This window comes from Pongo abelii, chromosome 10 (assembly GCF_028885655.2).
Source record: "Pongo abelii isolate AG06213 chromosome 10, NHGRI_mPonAbe1-v2.0_pri, whole genome shotgun sequence".
Lineage (NCBI taxonomy): Eukaryota > Metazoa > Chordata > Mammalia > Primates > Hominidae > Pongo > Pongo abelii.
Window position 1 is genome coordinate 48500735 of NC_071995.2, and position 23206 is coordinate 48523940.

Here is a 23206-nt window from a genome sequence, read left to right on the forward strand (position 1 = left end):
AACTCCTGGGCTCAAGCAGTGCTCCCACCTCATCATCCCAAAGTGCTAGGGTTACAGGTGTGAGCCACCCTGTCCAGCCCCACACATGTCTTTGATGCTAAGGGAATTTTCACTAGAATTGATAACTTGCTAAGGATAATCTACAAAGGCACAAGCCTTTCAGGTATGATGTTGAATTGGCTGTGCTTATTACTGTTTATTTCCTTTCTGAGCTTTGACCCGCTTATCCTTTCTGTTGTTTAAAGGGAACCACTGTATGCACAGCCAGCTGCCTTCAGCTTCATAAGCGAGCAGAGAGGATTGCATCTGTTCTTGGTGATAAGGGACATCTAAATGCAGGAGATAATGTGGTGTTGCTCTATCCACCTGGTAAGCATTGGATTGGTAGACTAGACTTTAAGCTCCAATACTAGACTGACTACAAATTATAAGAGGATAGGCACTCAGAGCCACTCTCTGTGACTTGCAGGCAGTGTACTTCCCAACACTTAGAAGACCATGCACACAGGCCGAAGTGGGAACCAAGCCTCACCCCCCAAATTGTGCAGTACAGTGGCTCTCCTGGGACCATGTCTGTTTTTGCACCCTTATATTTCTATTAGTGCCTGGCACATAAAAGGCGCTCAGTAAAGAATGAATGAATGAAGTCTTCAGCTACTTGGCTTTTGGAAACCCTCAAAACAGACGCTTTGTTTCTATGAATGTTCAGGAATGGGGCAATTTCACCCAGTCCCCAAAGAAATGTTGTGCGTGAATTCTGTGAACATTTTTCGTATTATGATTGATGTTACTCAGGAGGAATAACTGCAGAAACCAGGAACGGTTAACTAGGAAAATAAAAGAATGGAGAAAGCAGAGGTGAGGAAGCCCTGAGCTTTTTAAAAATATTTAGAAGGCTGATGTATAAAAAGCCATCAGACTTCTTAGATGTTGTTGAAGGGGTGTGAGTTTTGAAGGGGTGTGAGTTTTGAAGGGGTGTGAGTTTTCATATTATGATTTGGTCTTCTTCTGTTATTGCTGCTTTCATGTTCTGATTTAATTCAACAACCTCGTCTTCATAGTAAGAGGGGTTCAGAATTATTTGGTGACAATTTGGTGTAAAGATTCAAAATTCTAGGTGAAATATTTGAGTTTTCCCTTTGTTATTTCTGTCACCTAATCCACTCATACATCTAGCTGTCTTTGGCCTGTTATCCCCCCACACTTCATATTGTTCTGTGATTGTTTTTTGTTTGTTTGTTTATTTTATTTTATTTTATTTTTGAGACGGAGCCTTGCTCTGCCACCCACTGCAACCTCCGCCTCCCAGGTTCCAGTGATTCTCCTGCCTCAGCCTCCTGGGTAGCTGGGATCACAGACACACGGCACCACGCCCAGCTAATTTTTGTATTTTTAGTAGAGATGGGGTTTCACCATGTTGGCCAGGCTCGTCTCAAACTCCTGACCTCAGGTGATCCACCTGCCCCAACCTTCCAGAGTGCTGGGATTACAGGTGTGCGCCACCATGCCTGGCTCATTTTGTGATTCTCATGTGCTGCCTTATTTACCTAGATACTGAGATTTCATAGAAGATCATGTGACAAAGCAGTCACCACCATTGCATCCCAGGAGATGGCCTTGCACCTGTCAGTCAGTGAGAGGCCACGGGGAAGGACTTGAGCTCTTCCTGAGGAGGCCTCTGCCCAGAGTCTTCCTCAGACTGAGTCACACTTTGCTCCCTAAAACTCATACCCCTCCAACAACATCTAAGAAGTCTGATGGCTCTTTTTAGAGCAGCCTTCTAAATATTTTTAAGAAGCTCAGGGCTTCCCCACCTCTCCTTTCTCCATTCTTTTATTTTCCTAGTTAACCATTCCTGGTTTCTGCAGTTATTTCTCCTGAGTAATATCAAGCAGTAATATCAATATGCCTTCTTCAGAAATATTTCAGGAGTTTACTGCTGATTTCCTTCCTTTTTTTGTTAATTGTTTTCTCTGCATTTTCTAAAGTTTTATATGCTTCCTTCTTTCACTTTCAATATCTTCTGCTAGAGTCTTTGTTAAATTATGGTCTATAGAACCCATCTGGCACATGATTTAATCGTTTTGGAAAATTTGCCTTTTAGTTTCTCAGTGCTCTTAGGCAGTTCAGTGACTCTCCTGACAGGGTCCTTTGTCTTGCAGGCATTGAGTTAATCGCCGCCTTCTATGGCTGCCTGTATGCGGGCTGTATACCTGTTACCGTCAGACCTCCACATGCTCAGAACCTCACGGCCACGCTGCCCACTGTCCGAATGATTGTTGATGTAAGTACCAGCTATATCTTGCCTTGTCCTCATCTCCTAAAATCCAGATTCAGACAACTAAGGATCCTTACTAATTTTCCAATTTTGTGAAGTCAGGAATTCAAATTTGTCTCCTGGAAACTACCTCCTTTTTGTTAATCCAGCCAAAGCAATCATCATTATTCAGTGAAGGAACTGGGGGAAAGTGGTTATTGGTGAGATACAGAATTGTGTGCAGTTATCATGAACATTAAAGAGGTGAAGCAGCCATTAGTATTTCTACAACAAAAACACAAAAGGTAGCCAGGCATTGTGGCACTTGCCTGTAGTCCCAGCTACTCAGGAGGCTGAAGCAGGAGGATCCCTTGAGTCTGGGAGGTGGAGGTTAGAAGTGAGCCGAGATTACGCCACTGCACTCCAGCCTGAGCAGACCCTGTCTCAAAAAAAAAAAAAAAAAAAAAAAAAGTGTTTCCCCCTCCCTTCTGTCTAAAACGTGCTGTCTGATACTTTTCCTGCAAAATTATCTGGGCGATTTTAGATGCCAAACTGAATTATCCCCAGTGTCAAGTCACTTCTATTTTAGTTACTTTTGTGAATTTACTTGGTATAGCATTAAAAGGTGTCCAGACCTTGCTCTGGAGACGATAGAAGTTTTTATAGGATATGAAAGTTAAAGAAAATAAGGAAGTGTGTATTGCGTGAGATCCTAGTGTTTACAGCAAGGGGAAGCCTTGGCCAGTGCTGATAGATTACAAAATTCCAGTTCATGTAGCATTTGCTTCTTTGAGAACTGCTGCTCTGTCAGCAAAAATGGAGCCCACAGTATCAAAGCCATGATCACCATAGATGATTTTATTACAAAGTGTAATTCAGCAAAATGCCCTTGTTATATTCTACAAAGTGGGCCAGAAAAGCAGGGAGGGGAGTTGCTGTTGATGCAGTTCGTGGGCAAAGTAGGTCACTTTGCATTTCTGTGTATAGCTGGGCAAGAGAACCTAGTTTCTGTGAGAGCTTATATCAGCATCAGGGTTCCTTAGGTTCAGTGTATGGGCTAGGTATAGTAAGTCTCATCATTCACTAGAGACTGAGGCAGTCTCCTTCAAACATGGTTATCTGATTCTTCTCATTTCCTGAGCACTACAAAACCCACATCTTTATTTAATTGTGGTCTTCATGAAATCATGGGATTGTGGGATCCATACTGAGATTATAACTGAAATATTTTGAGAATCACTGTTACAAACAATACAGTGTATTATGAACAGGTACATCATTCTGAGAGAATTAAATGTCACACATTTCCAGAAGGAAACATGCAAGGGAGTAACACTGACCTCGTCTGTCTCACATGTGTTCTTTGAAACTGTCCTGTCCAGTGTGGTACATGAGTGGCTTTTAGCAGCAGCCAGGGCCTGTGGTACCGTGTTGGGGCTGAGCCTCCTGATGCTTATTGCTGTCCATTTGTTTTCTAGGTCAGCAAAGCAGCCTGTATTCTCACCAGTCAGACCCTAATGAGGCTACTGAGGTCCCGAGAGGCAGCAGCAGCTGTGGATGTGAAAACCTGGCCAACCATCATTGACACAGGTGAAAGGGAGACTTCTTCTGAGGGTGGAGGGACTGAGAGCTCACAATACCTGAGATCTCCTCCATTCTCATGCCAGACATGTTTACCCTGCCTTTATGTCTTCTGCCTGCTAAGACAGAGGCAAAACCTAGGATCAGTAAGCTTGTGCAGGACTAGACACTGACAGCAGATGCAAAGAGCCAGATCACAGTCTGCTAAGAGCTCTCCAAACAAAAGTGTTTTGCTGTTACTCTTGGTATCATAAAAAGGTGGTTAGGTTTTTATGCTACATGTGACTATGTACATGTAGGGCCAAGTAAAATATCTGATCCTTTCGTTCGAGATGTGATATTGTTGAAACAATACTGGACTAGGAGTCAGGTGATTTGGGTTCTGGCTCAAGCTTCATTACCTACTGCCTGTGTAATCTTGACTGAAATTACCCTTTCCTAAGCTACTGCCTACCCCTGCCTGACTTGTATATTTATTGAGAAGATGAAATGCAGTATAATATGAAAATACTATACTTTGAAAGCCATAAAGTGCAGAATTTTTAGATAGTATTCGTATTAAAGAAGGGGATAAGATAAGGGAATAGCTGAAAAAGCTGTGGTATAGGAAGAATGTGGGTGTTGGAGTCAGGCAGGTAGGGTTTAAGTCCTGCTATATCTGCTACTCTGAGTATCCGTACTAACCTGTCTATAAAGTGGGAGTTGTAAAGATTAAATGATGTAACACAAAGCTCCTAGCATGTAATCATGATAACATCTAACCTTCATTGAGCCCTTATGTCAGTCATTTAATGTGTTATATAATTTTATCCTTACAATAACCCTGTAAGTTGCTATTTTTATCCTCATTTTGCAGATTAGAAAACTGAGGGAAGTTAAATAAGCAGCAGAACTGAAATTCAAATCCAGCCAGTTTGGCTCCATTCCCAGCCTCTTAACCATTAATGTCCTCCCTACCCTTTTTTTTTTTTTTTTTTTAAACTCTGGATTCAAATGCAGGAATGACATGTATTTGTGGTTATTGTGTACCAGATGCTGAACTGGGTTTTTTAAATATTTGTTACTGAAGAATAGAAGCACAGTTATATATAATATTTATCACAAATGGATTGTGTTGGTGTTAATGATGCTGGTAGGTCTGTGGTTAATGGGCTCAATCACAACAGGAAGGTTTCTTTAGGCACTTGAGTGGTCATATGATTGACCCTTCCCTGCACAAAGGGAGGTCAAAGGTGATAGTCTTTCATTTGACCAGAAATGGGTGCCCCATGATATGGTGATTTAAAACTCAGAGTTAGACATCCTTCTTGATCCAGAAAGCCAAAGGAGACATTGAAGAGGTATGGCTGGAGCCAGAGGAAATCTTTGACATCCCTGGTTTTGGCATACTTATAAAGCACATGGGGGGAAGCAGAGGAGGTATCATAAATGAGTGAAAGCAGCGAATTCCCAATTCTTGGCTACCATTCTCTTTTGGAGACAGGGCCCTCACTCTGTCACCCAGGCTGGAGTGCAGTGGCGCGATCTCGGCTCACTGCAACCTCCACCTCCTGGGTTCAAGGGATTCTCCTGCCTCAGCCTCCCGAGTAGCTGGGATTACAGGCATGAACCACCATGCCCGGCTAATTTTTGTGTTTTTAGTAGAGACAGGGTTTTGCCATGTTGGCCAGGCTGGTCTGGAACCCCAGTCCTCAAGTGGTCTACCTGCCTCGGCCTCCCGGAGTGCTAGGATTACAAGTGTGAGCCACCGCACCTGGCCACCATTTTTCTTTCTTTCTTTCTTTCTTTTTTTTTTAAAGAGACATGATCTTGATATGTTGCCCAGGTTGGTCTCAAACTCCTGGGTTCACACAACCCTCCTGTCTCAGCCTCCCAAGTAGCTGGGACTACAGGCCTGAGTCACTGCACCCAGATAGATTACTATTCTTAAAATTCTGCCAGGTTAGCCAGGTGCACTGGCTCATGCTTGTAATGCCAGCACTTTGAGGGGCTGAGGCAGGAGGATCACTTGAGCTCAGGAGTTGGAGACTAGCCTGGGCAATATAGTGAGACCTCACCTCTACAAAAAAAAAAATTTTGATTTAATTAGCTAGGCATGGTGGCATGGACCTGTAGTCCCAGCTGCTCAAGAGGCTGAGGTGGGAGGATCATTTGAGCCCAGCAGATGGAGGTTGCAGTGACCCGAGATCGAGCCACTGCACTCCAACCTGGGCAATAGAGCAAGACTCTGTCTCAAAAAAAAGAAAAAATCTGCTAATTTAACTTAGAGAAATACTTTCCAACTTTTAAATCCATACATGATTAATATAACACATACTAAAGTGTAAATAATGAACTTTAACTTGAAACCAGCATAACAGCTAATGCTTTTTGAGCATTTCTTCAGTCAGTTGCTTTAAAAGGGCTTTATGTGAATTAACTTCCCAACAGTTCTATGAGGGTAGGTATTATTTTAGAGATTCATTTTAGAGGAAAAGAAAACAGACACAAAGAGGTGAAATAACTCCAAGGTCACGTAGCTGATGGTAGAGCTGGCATTTGAACAGCAGTCTGCTTCCTACTGTGTTCTATTTCCCCTTACTAAGCTGCTAGCAGATACATTTACCTGATGTAGATTTGCTTGCCTGTGTTGTCTAGTGTTGTCCTCAACCCCAGCCCACCTCTAAGAATGACATATGTGAGCTACTTGGTTAAATATGAGAAGCCTAAGCTTTAGCAAATCCGCAAAGCTAAATTTGGCCATAGCAAAGCCACAGAAGAGCAATGATTTTCGTGTTCCAGCATGTTAGATTGACATCAGGTTTTTTCTTTTCATGGCAGATGATTTACCCAGGAAAAGGTTACCTCAGCTGTATAAACCGCCCACTCCTGAGATGTTGGCATATCTTGATTTTAGTGTCTCCACAACTGGCATGCTTACAGGAGTGAAGGTAAGTTGCATGCTGGAAAAATGCCACGTCTGCCAAAAAATAGAGATGACCACTACCCCAGAAACTATAGATGCAGAGGCCAAGTGGTTGTACCAGAGACCGGTAGGCAGAGTGAGGATCAAGGGTCAATGCTCTATTTAAATAAAGGCATTAGCTCCTCTGGAATGAGTTATCACAAGGAATTTGTATTATTAAGTGTCTGAACCTAGCATAGAAGCTGAAAGAAAAAGAGTTTTAGTTAAAATATGTATGAAATCTGATATTTAGATATCATAAAAGTCAGTATTAGCCGGGCACGGTGGCTCACGCCTGTTATCCCAGCTCCTTGGGAGGCCAAGGCGGGCAGATCACCTGAGGTCGGGAGTTCGAGACCAGCCTGAACAACATGGAAAACCCCGTCTCTACTAAAAATAGAAAATCAGCTGGGCATGGTGGTGTGTGCCTGTAATCCCAGCTACTCGGGAGGCTGAGGTTATGGTGAGCTGAGATCGTGCCATTGCACCGCAGCCTGGGCAACAGGAGCAAAACTCCGTCTAAAAAAAAAAAAAATTCATTATTAACTAATGAACAGAAATATGTTCCCTTAATGGAGACTTAGATTAGGCTTTGAAGCACTAAAAATTATACATTGCTTTGAGGAGTTTAGGGAATTGAAACTCCTCAAAGCTGTCGTCAGAGCTGTTTCGCTGCCTGTGGGGTAACAGTCCCAGCCTGTTCCGTTTTCCATACTTTCCAGATGTCCCACTCTGCAGTGAACGCTCTGTGTCGAGCCATCAAGCTCCAGTGTGAGTTGTACTCTTCTCGGCAGATCGCCATCTGCCTTGACCCTTACTGTGGACTTGGCTTCGCGCTCTGGTGTCTCTGCAGGTAGGGATGGAAAAGCCAAGGAGACAGAATGTGTGGGGGTATACTTTGTGGCCATGGCCATCTCATCCTTCCCTTTGCTCCCTTAATTTGGTAAAGTTTCAGTAAAATGCTAGTGTTTCCAGAATTTATGGATCTACTGTGTCTCTGAGGTTTGTTTAAAAACAGTTTTGTCTGTATTCCCTTTGTTATTTTCTGTTAATTTTATTCCTCATACAAAATGGCAGTGATCCTGTTACTTGCTCTCTGCTCCACCGTGTAATCCTTGCTTTAGAAGCAAAGCCAAGTAGAAGGATGATTCTCGGATGAAACATGTCATGCTTTGACAGCCAGCACATACCCCCTAGGCTTGGCAGGAAGGAGCACAATGGGATGGGATGACAGCATGTGGACGGAAAGTAGCACATTTGCCCTGGCCAGGTTGCTCCTTGCAGAATACAGATTCCAGCTCCTCTCACCATGCCCCCAGGGAACCTCATCTCAGACCTGCATTTTCACCTCCTTGGTGTACATCATGAATGCTTCACAGATGCCTGCAGCTCAAGCTCAACATTCTCCTCCTATTCTCTCTTTGTTAGGGTAGGCTCATCCACGTAGGGGCCCACACTAGAAACATGGGTCTTGTCTTCAGATTCTGTATCTTTATGTCTTGTGTCTAATCAAATGTATGTCCTTTGGCTTGGTTGTTCAACACCTGTATGTACATAAGAATCACCTGAGGGTCTTTTAACAAAAATTAATGGGACTCCCCAAGACTTATTAACCTTCATCTCCAGAGATGGAGACCACACCACTAGTATTTTTAAATACAGGATTCCTGAGCTTCTAGTGATTCTGATCTATAAACAGATTTAGGCATAAAATCACTGCCATTTTGTATGAGCCAAGAGTTTAAGCCTTGTGGCTATAGATGAGACATGATAGGAACTCTGTTCCTTCCTGTTTTTTCTTTCTAAAAAAAAAAATCATTGTGTTGATAGTTCTTCCTGTGATGGACTGAATATGGATATGAGGATCCATATTTCCTTTCTGTCCTTTTTTTCTTTTTTTTCTTTTTCTTTTCTTTCTTTTCTTTTTTTTTTTAAATCAGTGTCTTGCTCTGTTGCCCAGGCTGGAGTGCAGTGGTGCAATCTTGGCTCACTGCAACCTCCCCTCCCAAGCTCAAGCGATCCTCCCACCTCACCCTCCTGAGTAGCTGGGACTACAGGTGCACACCACCACACCTGGCTAATTTTTTTGTAGAGACAGTGTTTCTTCATGTTGCCCATCCTGGTCTTGAACTCCTGGACTCAGGCAGTCCGCCTACCTCGACCTCCCAAAGTGCTAGGATTACAGGTGTGAGCCACCACGCCCAGCCCCATTCCTTCCTTTTTATCCTGGGATACGCTATTGGGTTCAAGCCTGTATCACCTCTCACCTGAACTATTGCAGCCTCTCCTAACTGTCTCTCAACTTTCAGTGGCTCGTATCACCAATCCCTTTGTCAGTGTTGCCCCAACTTAAAGCGGCAATGACTGCCTGCTGGGTGAAGTCTAAACTCCTTCATAGGATGGTTAAGCCCTTTCACAGTTTGGCCTTAGCTCTTCTGGCCTTACTCCTCCATGCACCCTGTATGCTATGATTTCAGTTGAATACTCTTTGTTTTTCTTTTTTTCTTTTTCTTTTCTATTTTTTCTTTTTCTTTTTCTTTCTCTCTTTCTTTCTTTTTTCTTTCTTTCTTTCTCTCTCTCTCTTTTTTTTTTTTTTTTTTTTTAAAGGAGACAGGGTCTCAATCTGTCACCCAGGCTGGAGTGCAGTGGGGCACAATCACAGCTCACTACAGCCTCTCGGGCTCAAGTGATCCTCCCACCTCAGCCTCTCAAGTAGCTGGGACTACAGGTGTGTGCCACCACGCCTGGCTAATTGTTAAAAAAAATTTTTTTGTAGAGGCATGAGTTTTGCTGTATCACGCAGGCTGGTCTTCAACTTCTGGGCTCCAGCGATCCTCCCATCATGGCCTCCCAAAGTACTGGGATTACAGGTGTGAGCCACCGTGTCTGGCCACTTGAATACTATTAATATTTCTGATCGCTTCAAACATGCTGTAATTATCGGCCTTTGTATATGTTGTTCCTCTGCCTAGAACACCCTCACTACCGTCCCCACTTCTTCTGGCCACTGCCAAATTCATACTCATTCTTCAAGCTCCAGCTCAAGTGTCAGCAGCTCAGTGAAGCACTACGACTCCCCCACCCTGGCTTATCGAGCTTGAATGAACTGCTCTTTATTCTGTGATCTCAGTGTTCTTGATTCACATCTCATATTCAAGCATCAATAAAATGTCTATAAACATCTTTAAAAGAAACCATAGGAATAAAATCCAGTCCACACATAAGGTTTCCGAATAGAAAGAGGAAAAAATGCTACTCCATCAGGGTTTTAAAGATTCGTTATTAGGAATTACCTTTCCAGAATGTTTAGTATCATCTTGACCATGTTAATTAGCTTGAGGGCAGTTGTAAGAATGTTACGTAGACTAAAGTGACCTACCACAGTCTGCTTTATTTCATAGTTGCTCCTTTTGCGAGTTGCATAGGAACAAGACTGATGCTTAGAGCTTTATATCTCATATGTCCCTACACTGTCCTTTACACTCAGTAAATATCTGTGGAATTGGTGGGGTTCTGAAGCATCAGGTGTCCAGGATGAATTGATGATTCCAGCTCGTCTCTTTCACTGCAGTGTCTATTCAGGCCACCAGTCTGTCTTAATTCCTCCTATGGAGTTAGAGAACAACCTTTTCCTCTGGCTTGCCACGGTCAACCAGTACAAAATAAGGGACACTTTCTGCTCCTATTCAGTGATGGAGCTCTGCACCAAAGGTCTTGGGAACCAAGTGGAAGTGCTAAAGGTAAGAAGCAGCTCCAGCAGGTGTCTAGTCCCAAAAGGTTTTGAAGAAATGGGCCAGGAGGTAACAGGGCCAGAGCAGGGGCTAACAGACATGTTTGCTTGCCTTTTTCAAGTCACTCAGTTAAAAATGGGTGTATTGTAAACCTTGGCAAGTTTATCTCTTCCACCTTCCTAATTTAGTGCACTCTTCCACAGTTTAATATGATTCTTACTTTGTGGACAAGAAGGGGAAACTGGTTGGGAGGCTAACTAGAAAGACCTTATGTAAACATAAAAGGGAACTGTGGCTTCCAATACTTTTTTATCCTAATAGAATTTGAAACCTCAAAATATTAGGAATTCAGAATATCCCCAAAGATAAGGGTAACTCATTCATTCATGTGTGTGTCAAATGATGATCTGTCTGACTTGCAGATGAGAAAGTCAGAAAATACTGAATTTTCTTTGATAGAAAAATATCTTTGGAATGCAAAAAGAGACGAGATTAGATTGCCAGAGTTCTAGATTAATTTTTCTCTCAGTCCCATCAAATAGGGGGACATCTAAGGTACAGAAATGAGGAGGGATAAAAACATATTGCTGAAGAGCCTTAGATTTTTAGAAGGAAGAGGAAAGAACTAGAGAATGAGCAAATTTACCAGCAGATAGTGATTTTAATGGGATGCCTTGTCCGTTTCTTCTTTTCTGAAAGCTGCTTTTCTCTGTGTGCCTGAGGTGAGAATACACAATTGCTTGGCTTTTCCTGACCAAGGAGCTGGAACAGCGGCCTTACCTGTTCAGTTCTTTTATGATCCTACTGACTTGGCTCCCATATAATGGTGTCTTGCAGACCAGAGGGATCAACCTCTCCTGCATCCGGACCTGTGTGGTGGTGGCGGAGGAGAGGCCCCGTGTTGCACTCCAGCAGTCCTTCTCTAAGCTCTTCAAAGACATCGGGCTGTCCCCGCGGGCTGTCAGCACCACTTTTGGATCAAGAGTCAATGTAGCAATATGTTTACAGGTGACCCTCATGAAATCTTGTCTGCTCACAAACGGGAGAGGAATATGGAGTATCCCAGAGCATGGGCTTTGGAGCCAGGCTGCCTGGGCTTGGGCCCCAGCCACGCTTACTTGCTTTGGAACTTTGGGCTTTTTAATCTCGATTTCTTTGTGTCTCATTTTGCTCATCTGTAAGGTGAAGGTAGCAGTACTGTGCTTCGCCAGGCAGCTCTGCACAATCACTGAGCTGCCAGCTCGGAGTTCTTGGAGCAGTGCTGGCAGTGAGCGCAGTGTTAGTGTTTACTTGAGTCGTTGTCATGTGGTCATGATGATGAGTCACAAAGATTTGAGTCTTATTTGGATTTTACTTGTATCTGACCTGTTTTTCCTTTTTCTTTTTTTTTTTATTTGAGACGGAGCCTTGCTCTGTCACCTCAACTGGAGTGTAGTGGTGCAGTCTCGGCTTACTGCAACCTCCACCTCCTGGGTTCAAGCGGTTCTCTCACATCAGCCTCTGGAGTAGCTGGGATTACAGGCGTGTACCACCACGCCCAGCTATTTTTTGTATTTTCAGTAGAGACAGGGTTTCACCCTGTTGACCAGGCTGGTCTCAAACTCCTGACCTCAAGTGATCCAGCCGCCTCAGCCTCCCAAAGCGCTGGGATTACAGACATGAGCCACCGCGCCCGGCCTGACCTTCTGTTTTTCTGTCTCTATATTCTATACCACTTTTTTCTTTTTTTTTCTTTTCAGACAATAACCTTGTATTCTCTTCTCCACCCAGATGGCAACTTTGTCATGTTATTCTTGATGGGTAAATAACAGAAAAGGGACTAGAAGTGAGACTAATTTTATGTATTAATAGGTAATAAGGCAAATATAGCACCAGGTGTGGTGGTTCATGCGTATAATCCCAGCACTTTGTGAGGCCAAGGCAGGAGGATTGCTTGAGCCCTGAAGTTTGAGATCAGCCTGGGCAACATAGTTGAGACCTCATCTCTCCCCTACCCCCACCACCCACCCGCAAAAAATATAGCTGGGCTTGGTGGTACATGCCTTTAGTCCCAGCTACTTGGAAGTCTGAGGCAAGGGGACTGCTTGAGCCCAGGAGGTTGAGGCTGCAGTGAGCTGTGATTGTACTGCTGCACTCCAGCAACCTGGGTGACAGATTGAGACCCTGTCTCTTAAAAAAATAATAAGACAAATATAGGCATGGACAAAAGTGAGTGAAAGAAGATAGCACACATGGGTGGATTATTTCAGGTCTTCTGTGACCTTCTTCTTTCAGAAGGGTCTTGGTGGTTTAACCTTGAGCCCCATCATAGCCCTCTTGCTGTCACTGTGGCCAATATTGGTTTTGCAAGTCCCTGGGTTGCCGACCTGTCTCACCTCTGCTTTGAATCCAGGGATGAAAGCCCTCCTCAGCATGGAAACGTTTCAGTGCTGCCACAGTACCCGTGATAAGAGTGAGAGCAGGGGGCCTACTCTCAAGGGGAGGAGAGGCGAAAAGAGTGTGGATTTTTCATGTATATGGCTAAATTATTTCTTGGTTTGAAAATGTGAAATACAGTTTATCGAAATTCTAAACAATGCATTGATTTGTCTTTCTTTAGGGAACCTCAGGGCCTGATCCGACTACTGTGTATGTGGATCTGAAATCACTAAGACATGACAGGTACAACAGATTTATTAATGCTCCTTTCCTACTAGTTCCTAAGCATAACAAATTCGGAACCTCAGAGCCAGCATTTTCCCTCATTCCTTTTGTTCATATCTTCCAGGAGGGGAATGGGAAGAGGGAAGGAATTTGTTTTTATCATTAATATATGAGATTTACATTTATAAGAAAGCTTTAATTCTCTCAGTTGCTACACTGTTCTTTAATATTAAAGTATATTAGTTATTGCCCATATAAAAGTATTTTGTGACATTTGATATAAATTAAACTAAAATGGATAGTCTCTTTCCTCTAAGAGTTTAAAAATAATAGGACAGATAAGATAAATGAGTCAGAGTAGGGTTTTTGAAACAACACTTTATCTGAGCCCCATGGGTAAAAGCCTGCCTCCTTAGCCCAGAAGGGAATTTTAGCTGTGTCCCACGGTGAGCACTGGCCCAGGGCTCTAAGACCTCTCTTCCAAAGCCCCACTGCCCTGGATGTGTTATCTGGAGTGCCCCACTGCACTGACCTAGCCTGCATAGGTGGAGCATCTCTCTCATGCAGCAGTTTGAAACCTGGGAAGATTTTGCCGCCCCAGAGGAGATTTGACAATGTTTGGAAACATTTTGGGTTGTCATAAAAGGGGGCTTGCTACTGACATCTAGTGGGCAGAGGCCAGAGGTGTTGGTAAACACTCTGCAATGCACAGGATAGCCCCTTTCAACAAAAAATTATCTGGCCAAAATGTTAGTAGTGCTGAGTTTGAGAAACCCCGCTGTAGTGTGAGGAAGAGAGACAAGTTAGAGGTCGTGGGAAGGCAGCACTGAGCTGCAGGAACATGGCGACTTCTCTTCTTAAAAGCCCTATATATAGTAAATACCGTTCTTCTGCAGGGTTCGTCTCGTGGAACGTGGCGCCCCTCAGAGTTTGCTTCTCTCAGAGTCTGGAAAGGTAATTTGTTCTGTTGACCATGGGGAAGGTGGGCTGTGTGGAGAAGTGGTTCAGTTTAAAGAAACCAGAAGCCATATAATATATTAGTGTCCAGGGCAAGCCTTAATTGAAATCTGGAGATAATTTCAGCTTGGCTAATACTTTCAAATTCATATGGGTACATAGATAAGAAGAATAGTAAATTTGAACTCTCTTAATTTCCATCGATTTTTAAAAATCCAACTGACATGTTATTCTTATTGACAGACCAGCAAAATGCAGTGCTCATTGTATGAAAGGTGGATATGTTTTTTTTTTTTTTTCGTGATGGAGTCTCACTCTGCCACCCAGGCTAGAGTGCAGTGGCGCGATCTCAGCTGACTGCAAGTTCTGCCTCCCAGGTTCAAGGAGAACTTGCTTCAGCCTCTGAGTAGCCGGGGTTACAGGCACCTGCCCCCACGCCCAGCTAATTTTTGTGTTTTTAGTAAAGATGGGGTTTCACCATGTTGGCCAGGCTGGTCTTGAATTCCTGACCTCAGGTGATCACCTGCCTCGGGCTCCCAAAGTGCTGGGATTACAGGCATGAGCCACTGTGCCCGGCCCGGTTCTATCTTACAAACGTCACAAGGAGAAAGCTAGGAGAGGCCGAGATGGGAGTGTGGTTTAAGGTCAGGGAAGACACACATGCATTTAAAGTTGAAAGGAAAATAAAAATGGGGATGAGATTAAAGATATTTGAGAGTTACCATCTCACACCAGTTAGAATGGCAATCATTAAAAAGTCAGGAAACAGGTGCTGGAGAGGATGTGGAGAAATAGGAACACTTTTACACTGTTGGTGGGACTGTAAACTAGTTCAACCCTTGTGGAAGTCAGTGTGGCGATTCCTCAGGGATCTAGAACTAGAAATTCCATTCGACCCAGCCATCCCATTACTAGGTATATACCCAAAGGACTATAAATCATGCTGCTATAAAGACACATGCACACGTATGTTTATTGCGGCATTATTCACAATAGCAAAGACTTGGAACCAACCCAAATGTCCAACAATGATAGACTGGATTAAGAAAATGTGGCACATATACACCATGGAATACTATGCAGCCATAAAAAATGATGAGTTCATGTCCTTTGTAGGGACATGGATGAAATTGGAAATCATCATTCTCAGTAAACTATCTCAAGAACAAAAAACCAAACACCGCATATTCTCACTCATAGGTGGGAATTGAACAATGAGAACACATGGACACAGGAAGGGGAACATCATACTTCGGGGACTGTTGTGGGGTGGGGGGAGGGGGGAGGGATAGCATTGGGAGATATACCTAATGCTAGATGACGAGTTGGTGGGTGCAGCGCACCAGCATGGCACATGTATACATATGTAACTTACCTGCACATTGCGCACATGTACCATAAAACCTAAAGTATAATAATAAAAAAAAATAAAAAAAATAAAAAGATATTTGAGAGTTAACATCTGTGGGAGTAAGATTTCTTAGATTAGAATGAGGCTATAAAACGTCAAAAGAGAGATTTAGTGAGAAGCAATTTACTAAGGATGATAGGAAACCCACATGCATTGTCAAGACAAGTGGGAATTTCTCTGCCCTTTGACGAGATAGTGGTGATACCTCAGAATCCTGTCTAGTAATTCTGAAGGGCAGTGAAAAAATTGTGGAGGGAAAAAAAGAATCCCTGCCAAACCTACTTGGTGGTGTATCACCCCATGGGGCGCTTACTCCAGTCTCACTCTCTGTTTGCATCTGCGAGCGGAGGGGGTTTTGCTGATTTTGTTACTGCCTTGTCACATCTTCACTTGCCTCAGCAGCCAAGCACACCTCACGAGCATTAGCCTGTGCCCGCCCTGGACTAAGGGAACCGTCTCGTCTCTTCCTTGAGGTTTTAGATGTTTGCGCCCAGATAATTATTGAGGGCTTCTCAAGTAACCTCATACTTTAGAAACCCAAGATAAAAAGGGAGTTCGAAGGGGGCAGAATATGGGTAACCAGAGAGGCCCTTCTTTTGTTAGAATGGTTGAGCCATTCCCTCAGCCAGCATATGTGTCTTCCTTTTCCTTCCTGAGGAAGATCCTGGGGTCGTGGATATCCGTCTGTCCTGCAAAGCTGCTGCTGTCCTCTCTCACTCTTCACATTCCTCCAACTCTAGCACCAGCTGGAGTCTGGAGTAGAGTCACTCAGGCTGTCCCTGCCTGCTGCCCTTTCTGTTTTAAAGGGTTTCACTGCCATCATTCCAGTGAATGAGAAAGAGCATGAAAAGGGAAAGGTTATTCTACAAATTCTACTGTTAAGGTCCTGATCTGCAGTTTCTCATCCCTTTGAAGAGATGGCAGACTGGCTCCCATTTTATTTTTGAGGCTGAGTTTTATTAGACCTTTGGTCTTCAATGAACTGAGGAAGGTTCAGTGAGAGCAAGACACAAGGTCTCTGCCATGGTCCCCTCAGGGTAGCTGCTGTGATGCCATTGCAGCTGGCTCTCGCCCTGTGTGCCTCTCCCACCTCTCCAGCAGGTAACTAACTGCTTTTCCTGGAGGTCATTAGATTTCACTGAACTCAATCTTTGTATTTTCCCTTTGATTCTTAGATTTTACCTGGAGTGAAAGTGGTTATTGTTAATCCTGAGACCAAAGGGCCGGTTGGAGACTCTCACCTTGGAGAGGTTTGTAATAATTTTCATTTTTACTCTGAAAAGTCAGCAGTAAAAATCTCTAGGATTCACATTTTAGAAATCAGTAAAACTTCAGATTTAGCTTTCCCCCGTTGTGAATGGAGTTAATTTTTTTCTGTAAGGCATGAGACTGAAATTGACAGAAGAGGGAGATTGAAACTGGGATCCAGGGAAGATTTAGGCACCCAAACTGGAAATGGTGCCAGATTTGTCCACTGACATGCCCTTAGCTAGAAAGGAAAGTGAGCAAATCCTACATGTTCCCACCTATTAAGGTACGAAACTGAAAGGAGTCACATATTTACAAATTTTTAAGGTCATTCAGATGTTATATTGTATTCTAAAATGTATCCATGTTTGCATTAACAAAAAAATTCTAGGCCCAGCCCTTTAACAAAAAATATTTATATATAAATACATATTATTTATATATAAGTATATAAAAATTAACTATATAAAATAGTTAATTTTTCTTCCTCCAAATCTTTGTTTTTGTTTGTTTATTTGAGACAGTCTCACTCTGTCGCCCAGGCTGGGCTTACTGCAACCTCCACCTCCCAGGTTCAAGTGATTCTTGTGCCTCAGCCTCCCAAGTAGCTGGGACTACAGGCACGTGCCACAATGTCTGGCTAACTTTTTGTATTTTTAGTAGAGATAGGGTTTTACTATGTTGCCCAGGGTGATCTCAAACTCATAAGCTCAGGTGATCCGCCTGCCTCAGCCTCCCAAAATACTAGGATTACAGGCATGAGCCCCCATGCCCAGCCTCCCCAAATCTTTGAAGGATGCTGATATTTCATTACATAGCTGAATGGGAGGAGTACTGTAAGTGCAGGAGCCAGATGACCTGGGCTCTGCCACTTACAAGCTTCTCAGTATTGGACAGGTTAATTTCTTGGGGCCTCAGTTTCCTCATCCATAAATATTAATAGCACTGGCGGCTGGCCGCAGTGGCTCACACCTGTAATCCCAGCACTTTGGGAGGCCAAGGTGGGTGAGTCACGAGGTCAAGAGATCGAGACCATCCTGGCCAACATGAGGAAACCCCGTCTCCACTAAAAATACAAAAATTAGCTGGGCGTGGTGGCGTGTGCCCATAGTCCCAGCTACTTGGGAGGCTGAGGCTTGAACCCGGGAAGCGGAGGTTGCAGTGAGCCGAGATCACGCCACTGCACTCCAGCCTGATGACAGAGCAAGACTCTGAAAAATAATAATAATAATAATAGCACCATCCAGGTGCAGTGGCTCATGCCTGTAATCCCAACACTTTGGAAGGCTGAAGCAGGAGTTTGAGGCCACTCCACTTTGAGGCCAGGAGTTTGAGGCCAGCTGGGCAACATAGCAAAGACCCCATCTCTACTTTGAAAAACATTTTTTTTTCTGAGACAGGGTGTTGCTCTGTCACCCAGGCTGGAATGCAGTGGTGCCATCTTGGCTCCCTGCAACCTCCATCTCCCCGGTTCAAGTGATTCTCCTGCCTTAGCCTCCCACGTAGCTGGGATTACAGGCGCACGCCACCACACCTGGCTAATTTTGTATTTTTAGTAGAGAGGGGGTTTCACCATGTTGGCCAGGCAGGTCTTGAACTCCTGGCCTCAAGTGATCCACCCGCCTTGGCCTCCCAAAGTGCTGGGATTATAAGCGTGAGCCACCACACCCAGCCTATTTTAAAAATTTTTAAATGTTAATAGTAGCATCTACCTCACCTCCTGAGTAGAATCATTATAACAATTAAATGTATTAACACCTGCATCTGTAATGTACATGGAACAGTGTCTGTCACATAATGATTCTCAGTAACTTTATTGTTAGCTATTGCTCTGTTTATATTATAAACTCAAACACCGCATGGTGTTTCCCTGTGGGCTTCCACGGTTATCCCGGAAGCACAGAAATGATCCCTGATGTGTTCGTGGGACTCTGGAGGAGGGTGAGAAATGAACCAGGGAGACAGGGTAGCCTTGTGGGTGAGAGTACACCCTCCGGAGCCACACGGGCATGGGTGCGAGTCTCCTCATTTCCGCGTGTTAGGGGAATTAGTTAACTCCTTGTTTTTTCATCCGTAAAATGGGAACAACATTGTGTGAACGATGTTGTCATTGTCATATATATCAGGATGGATGGAGATTAGGTACATGATGAGCACGTGGTAAATGTCAGCTGCCTTTATTGATGCAGTTGTGTTGTTGTTAATATAAAAATGAGATTTAAAAAATCAAAATAACCTGATCCAAGAGAATTAATACAGTTGTGTGTCCCCAGTGAGTTGTGACCAAAGCACTTTTCTTGTAGATTTGGGTGAACAGTCCCCATACAGCCAGCGGCTACTACACCATCTATGATAGTGAGACTCTTCAAGCTGATCATTTCAACACTCGCCTCAGCTTTGGAGATGCAGCTCAGACACTCTGGGCTCGTACAGGATACCTTGGTTTTGTCCGCCGGACTGAGCTCACAGCGGCCACTGGAGGTACTTCTGCAACAACTCCCCATTGACCTTGCTTTGTGTTTCTGTAGCACTAGCTGACCTCCTTCAGCCTGCCTTGGATTGTGGAGTGTGTCTATTTAGTTACTCCCTTCTGTGACTCTTAAACCCATAAGTGACTCTCTATTCATTTGGAGTCATGCCTTGCCCCATGAAGAGTGTCTAAGAGGTGAGCGCTTGGGGCAAGCCCAGGAGCATCCCGAGCTGTGAGTCAGAGAGATGTGCCTGATGGCGAGTGAGCGTCCCTGGCTAAACAGACTTTCAGTCCCTGCAGGGCTGATTCCACATCTGGGAAAAGCGTTACATCTTGTAGCTCATCTACCCTGCACACCACTTGGAGAGCAGGAGGAGGGGCGTCAGTTCCAAGGAGCCATCTTGCTGAGGCATGGCAGTGCCTCAGTGTCTTGTGTTGGACACAGCCTGCTTCCTGGCCAGGCCTCCGGTATGAGGATTCCCTCCCATCACCCTCTGCCCAGTTGATTGTCACAGCTTCACTGCTGCCCACCGTCACTCTTTCTTCCAGACTGGCACTTACAGCCACTTAAAAATACCCAACACTGACTATATCCTATACTTGAAGAAGTGATAGATATATAACTCACTGGATTTTAAAGTCCTAAATTCTCCATAGTTCCATACTGACCAGCATCCATAGTTCCCCAGATTTCATGGAGAGGCAGGGGCAACCCAGTGGAGCAGAGGGTGGCATCCCTGCCTGGTGCCCTGGTTTTGCAGCCCACCTCTGCCATTTGCTGGGTGACCTTGAGCAATCACTTAGCCTCTGTTTCCTGCTTAGAAAATGGGGATGACTGTGTTTCTTGCCTCATGGAAATGATGTGAGATTAAAGGACGTGATGCATTTAGATGCCAAGAACGGTGCCTGGCACACAGGAAGCACCCATTAGTCATTCACTGCTATGTTTCTCTTGTTTTTGTCATCAGTCTTCATGAGCTCACCAGGTGATGGGAGCCTCTGCTGCACCTCCTGATCCTTTTCACTCCAACAGCTTCAATCACTTTGTTTTGCTGAATTTTTCAGAAATCTGTGTTTTTCCAGAAATTACTGCAAAATAATCTTCCTTCTGTGTCCTAGCTGGATTACAAGCCTGTTAGAAACCAGGACTAGTTTCCTCTATGTTCTACAACCCTCCTCCTTATATCTGTATTCCATGAAGCTACCTAGAAAGAATGACACTTGTTCATCTCCTCTCCCTCTCAACTCCTGTCTTTCCTCCATCCCTCCCTTCTGGCTGAGTCCTGTTTGTCCTTAAAAGCTCAGCTCTGCCCTCAGCTTTTCCAGGTGCCTTCCCTGAACCTTTGAGCTAGACTCAGTGATGTCCTCTGCCCCTCTGAACCTCATGCACACTCGCTGGGCTTGCTACATTACAACGGAATGCCTCTTTGTGTATCTTTTCCCCCACCTCAACTGTAAGGATCTTCAGAGCAGGAATTGGGTTTTGTCAGTTTTGTCTCCCCAGCACATAACACAGTTCCTAACATGTAATAATAATAACAGTTAATTTCTGGTATCATTTACAATATACCACATACCATATTAACTACTGTGCATGGATTAACTCACAAATCCTCACAGCAGCCATTGATTATTATTCCCATCTCACAGAGGAGCAGCAGGATTCAGAGCCTTAAGGAATTTGCCCAGAGTTACACAGTTGGTAGGGGCAGAGCCAGGTGACAGGCAGTCTGACCCCTCTGCTCTGGACTCCAGTGTTATGTTGCACTCAGTATATGTCCGAGCCACATTTCTCTCTTTTTCTTTCTGTCAGAGCGTCATGATGCATTGTATGTGGTGGGAGCGCTGGATGAAACACTGGAGCTGAGAGGATTACGATACCACCCAATCGATATTGAGACCTCGGTGTCCCGGATCCACAGAAGCATTGCTGAATGGTAACTCCCCCAGCATACACTGTGCTTCCCACTTCAGTTTTAGTTGTAATGTCAACTGATTTAATTAATTGGTCATTGGGACCACATACCTACCTTGAAACATAGAGCTCCATGGGAGGAGTAAGGAAATAGACTGATTCTTGTCTTGGGTGTGCAATCTGCGGTGGCCAAAAAGGCCTATCCATAGGAGCCAGATGAGGCCATGAGGCCCCGGGGGAACACTCTGATACCTTCTGTGGAATGCTGGAACTGAGTCCTTTTTTAGTGATAGACTCTCATAATGGGAAGGGACTAACAGATCATTGATCTCTTGAAAGTCAGCATAATATGGTGGAAAGAACCAGCTTAAAGGTTCTCCTCATCTGTAAAACACTCTCTCTGCTACTTCCTAATTATCAGAAGCACCAAATGAGAATGTGCTTTGTAAACTATTAAATGGTAAGCAGATGAAAAGGGTAGTTGATATTATCTCATCCAGTTTCCTGCTCTTTGCAGGAATTCCCCCTACATTTTCCCTGATAAAGGATCATCCAAACACGTATTGACTTAAAATCTGTAAAATTAAAACTGTGGTTTGGCCAGGTGCAGTGGCTCACATCTATAATCCCAGAACTTTGGGAGGCCAAGGCGGGCAGATCGCTTAAGCCCAGGAATTCAAGACCATCCTGGGCAACATGGTAAAACCCCATCTCTACAAAAAAATAAAAAAAATAGCCAGGTGTGGTGGCAAGCCTGTAGTCCCAGCTACTCAGGAGGCTGAGGTGGGAGGATCACTTGAGCCTGGGAGGTTGAGGCTACAGTGAGCCAAGATTATGCCACTGCACTCCAGCGCTGGTGACAGACTGAGACTGTCTCAAAAAAAACAAAACAAAACAAAAACCACCTCTGTAGTGTTTACCTACTGGCTTTCATTCTGGGTTCTTAACCAATACAGAATCTGTTTGGTTTGTTTTCTACATATTTTAGTGAACGTGTCCTTCTTCACCACTTTTCCCCATGCTAAACAGCCACAGTTCTTTCGATGGTTGCTCATGCTTTCCAGATACTTCTTTGTCTAAAAATGCTCTTGTAGGCTGGAAATGGTGGCTCACGCCTGTAATCCCAGCACTTTGGGAGGCTGAGGTGGGTGGATCACTTGAGGTCAGGAGTTCAAGACCAGCCTGGCCAACATGACAAAACCCTGTCTCTACTAAAAATACAAAAATTAGCTGGGTGCAGTGGCAGGCACCCGTAATCGTAGCTGCTCGGGAGGCTGAGGCAGAAAAATTGCTTGAACCTGGGAGGCGGAGGTTGCAATGGGCCAAGATTGTGCCACTGCACTCCAGCCTGGGCAACAGAGCAAAACTCTGTCTCAAAAAAAAAAAAAAAAAAAAAAAAAAAAAACACCCAGATGCTCTTGTTTTCGTAGGAGTCTCTCCCCAGACCTGAACAAGACTCTGACCAAGATAAGAACATCTTTAGACATCTGGAAAGCATCCAGAGAAGCTGGGTGCTGTGGTTACTTTGTCATTTTAGACATTTGACTCTTAATGGAACCAGATATTGTGTACATTTTTAATTACTGGAATTTGGTTTTGTTTGTTTGTTTTGTGAGACAGAGTCTTCCCAGGCTGGAGCGCAGTGGTGCGATCCCGGCTCACTGCAACTTCTGCCTCCTGGGTTCAAGCGATTCTTCTGCCTCAGCCTCCCGGGTAGCTGGGACTACAGGCACACACCACCATGCCCAGCTAATTTTTGTATTTTTAGTAGAGACGGGGTTTCACCATATTGGCCAGGCTAGTCTCGAATTCCTGACTTCGTGATCCGCCCACCTTGGCCTCCCAAAGTGCTGGGATTACAGGCGTGAGCCACCACACCCGACTGGAATCTGTTTTTAAAGCAGTTTAGCCCTGCAAACCAAGTCAGGCCCTACCTTCTAACCCAGTAACTCCACTCGGTGGAAAGTGGCTTATGGCCCTTTTATACAATAGGAGACACTTGCGTGGGGCACTAATAACTCATGTGAGTCAGACAGACTCTCTTCCTGT

The 23206-nt window shown here is 44.2% G+C and overlaps 1 protein-coding gene across 7 annotated transcripts in view; it reads left to right on the forward strand.

Moving 5' to 3' along the window:
* The window catches only part of DIP2B (disco interacting protein 2 homolog B), a 252440-nt gene that overhangs the window by 224117 nt on the left and 5117 nt on the right, over positions 1-23206 (forward strand). For all 7 annotated transcript variants that reach the window (XM_009247723.3, XM_009247721.3, XM_002823234.4 and 4 more), the window contains 12 exons: positions 246-369; positions 2163-2284; positions 3736-3847; positions 6659-6768; positions 7505-7635; positions 10354-10522; positions 11351-11521; positions 13113-13174; positions 14053-14110; positions 16700-16774; positions 19076-19253; positions 21056-21179. In XM_009247723.3, the coding sequence (XP_009245998.2) occupies positions 246-369; positions 2163-2284; positions 3736-3847; positions 6659-6768; positions 7505-7635; positions 10354-10522; positions 11351-11521; positions 13113-13174; positions 14053-14110; positions 16700-16774; positions 19076-19253; positions 21056-21179 (1436 nt within the window). The remainder of the gene's footprint in view (positions 1-245; positions 370-2162; positions 2285-3735; positions 3848-6658; positions 6769-7504; positions 7636-10353; positions 10523-11350; positions 11522-13112; positions 13175-14052; positions 14111-16699; positions 16775-19075; positions 19254-21055; positions 21180-23206) is intronic.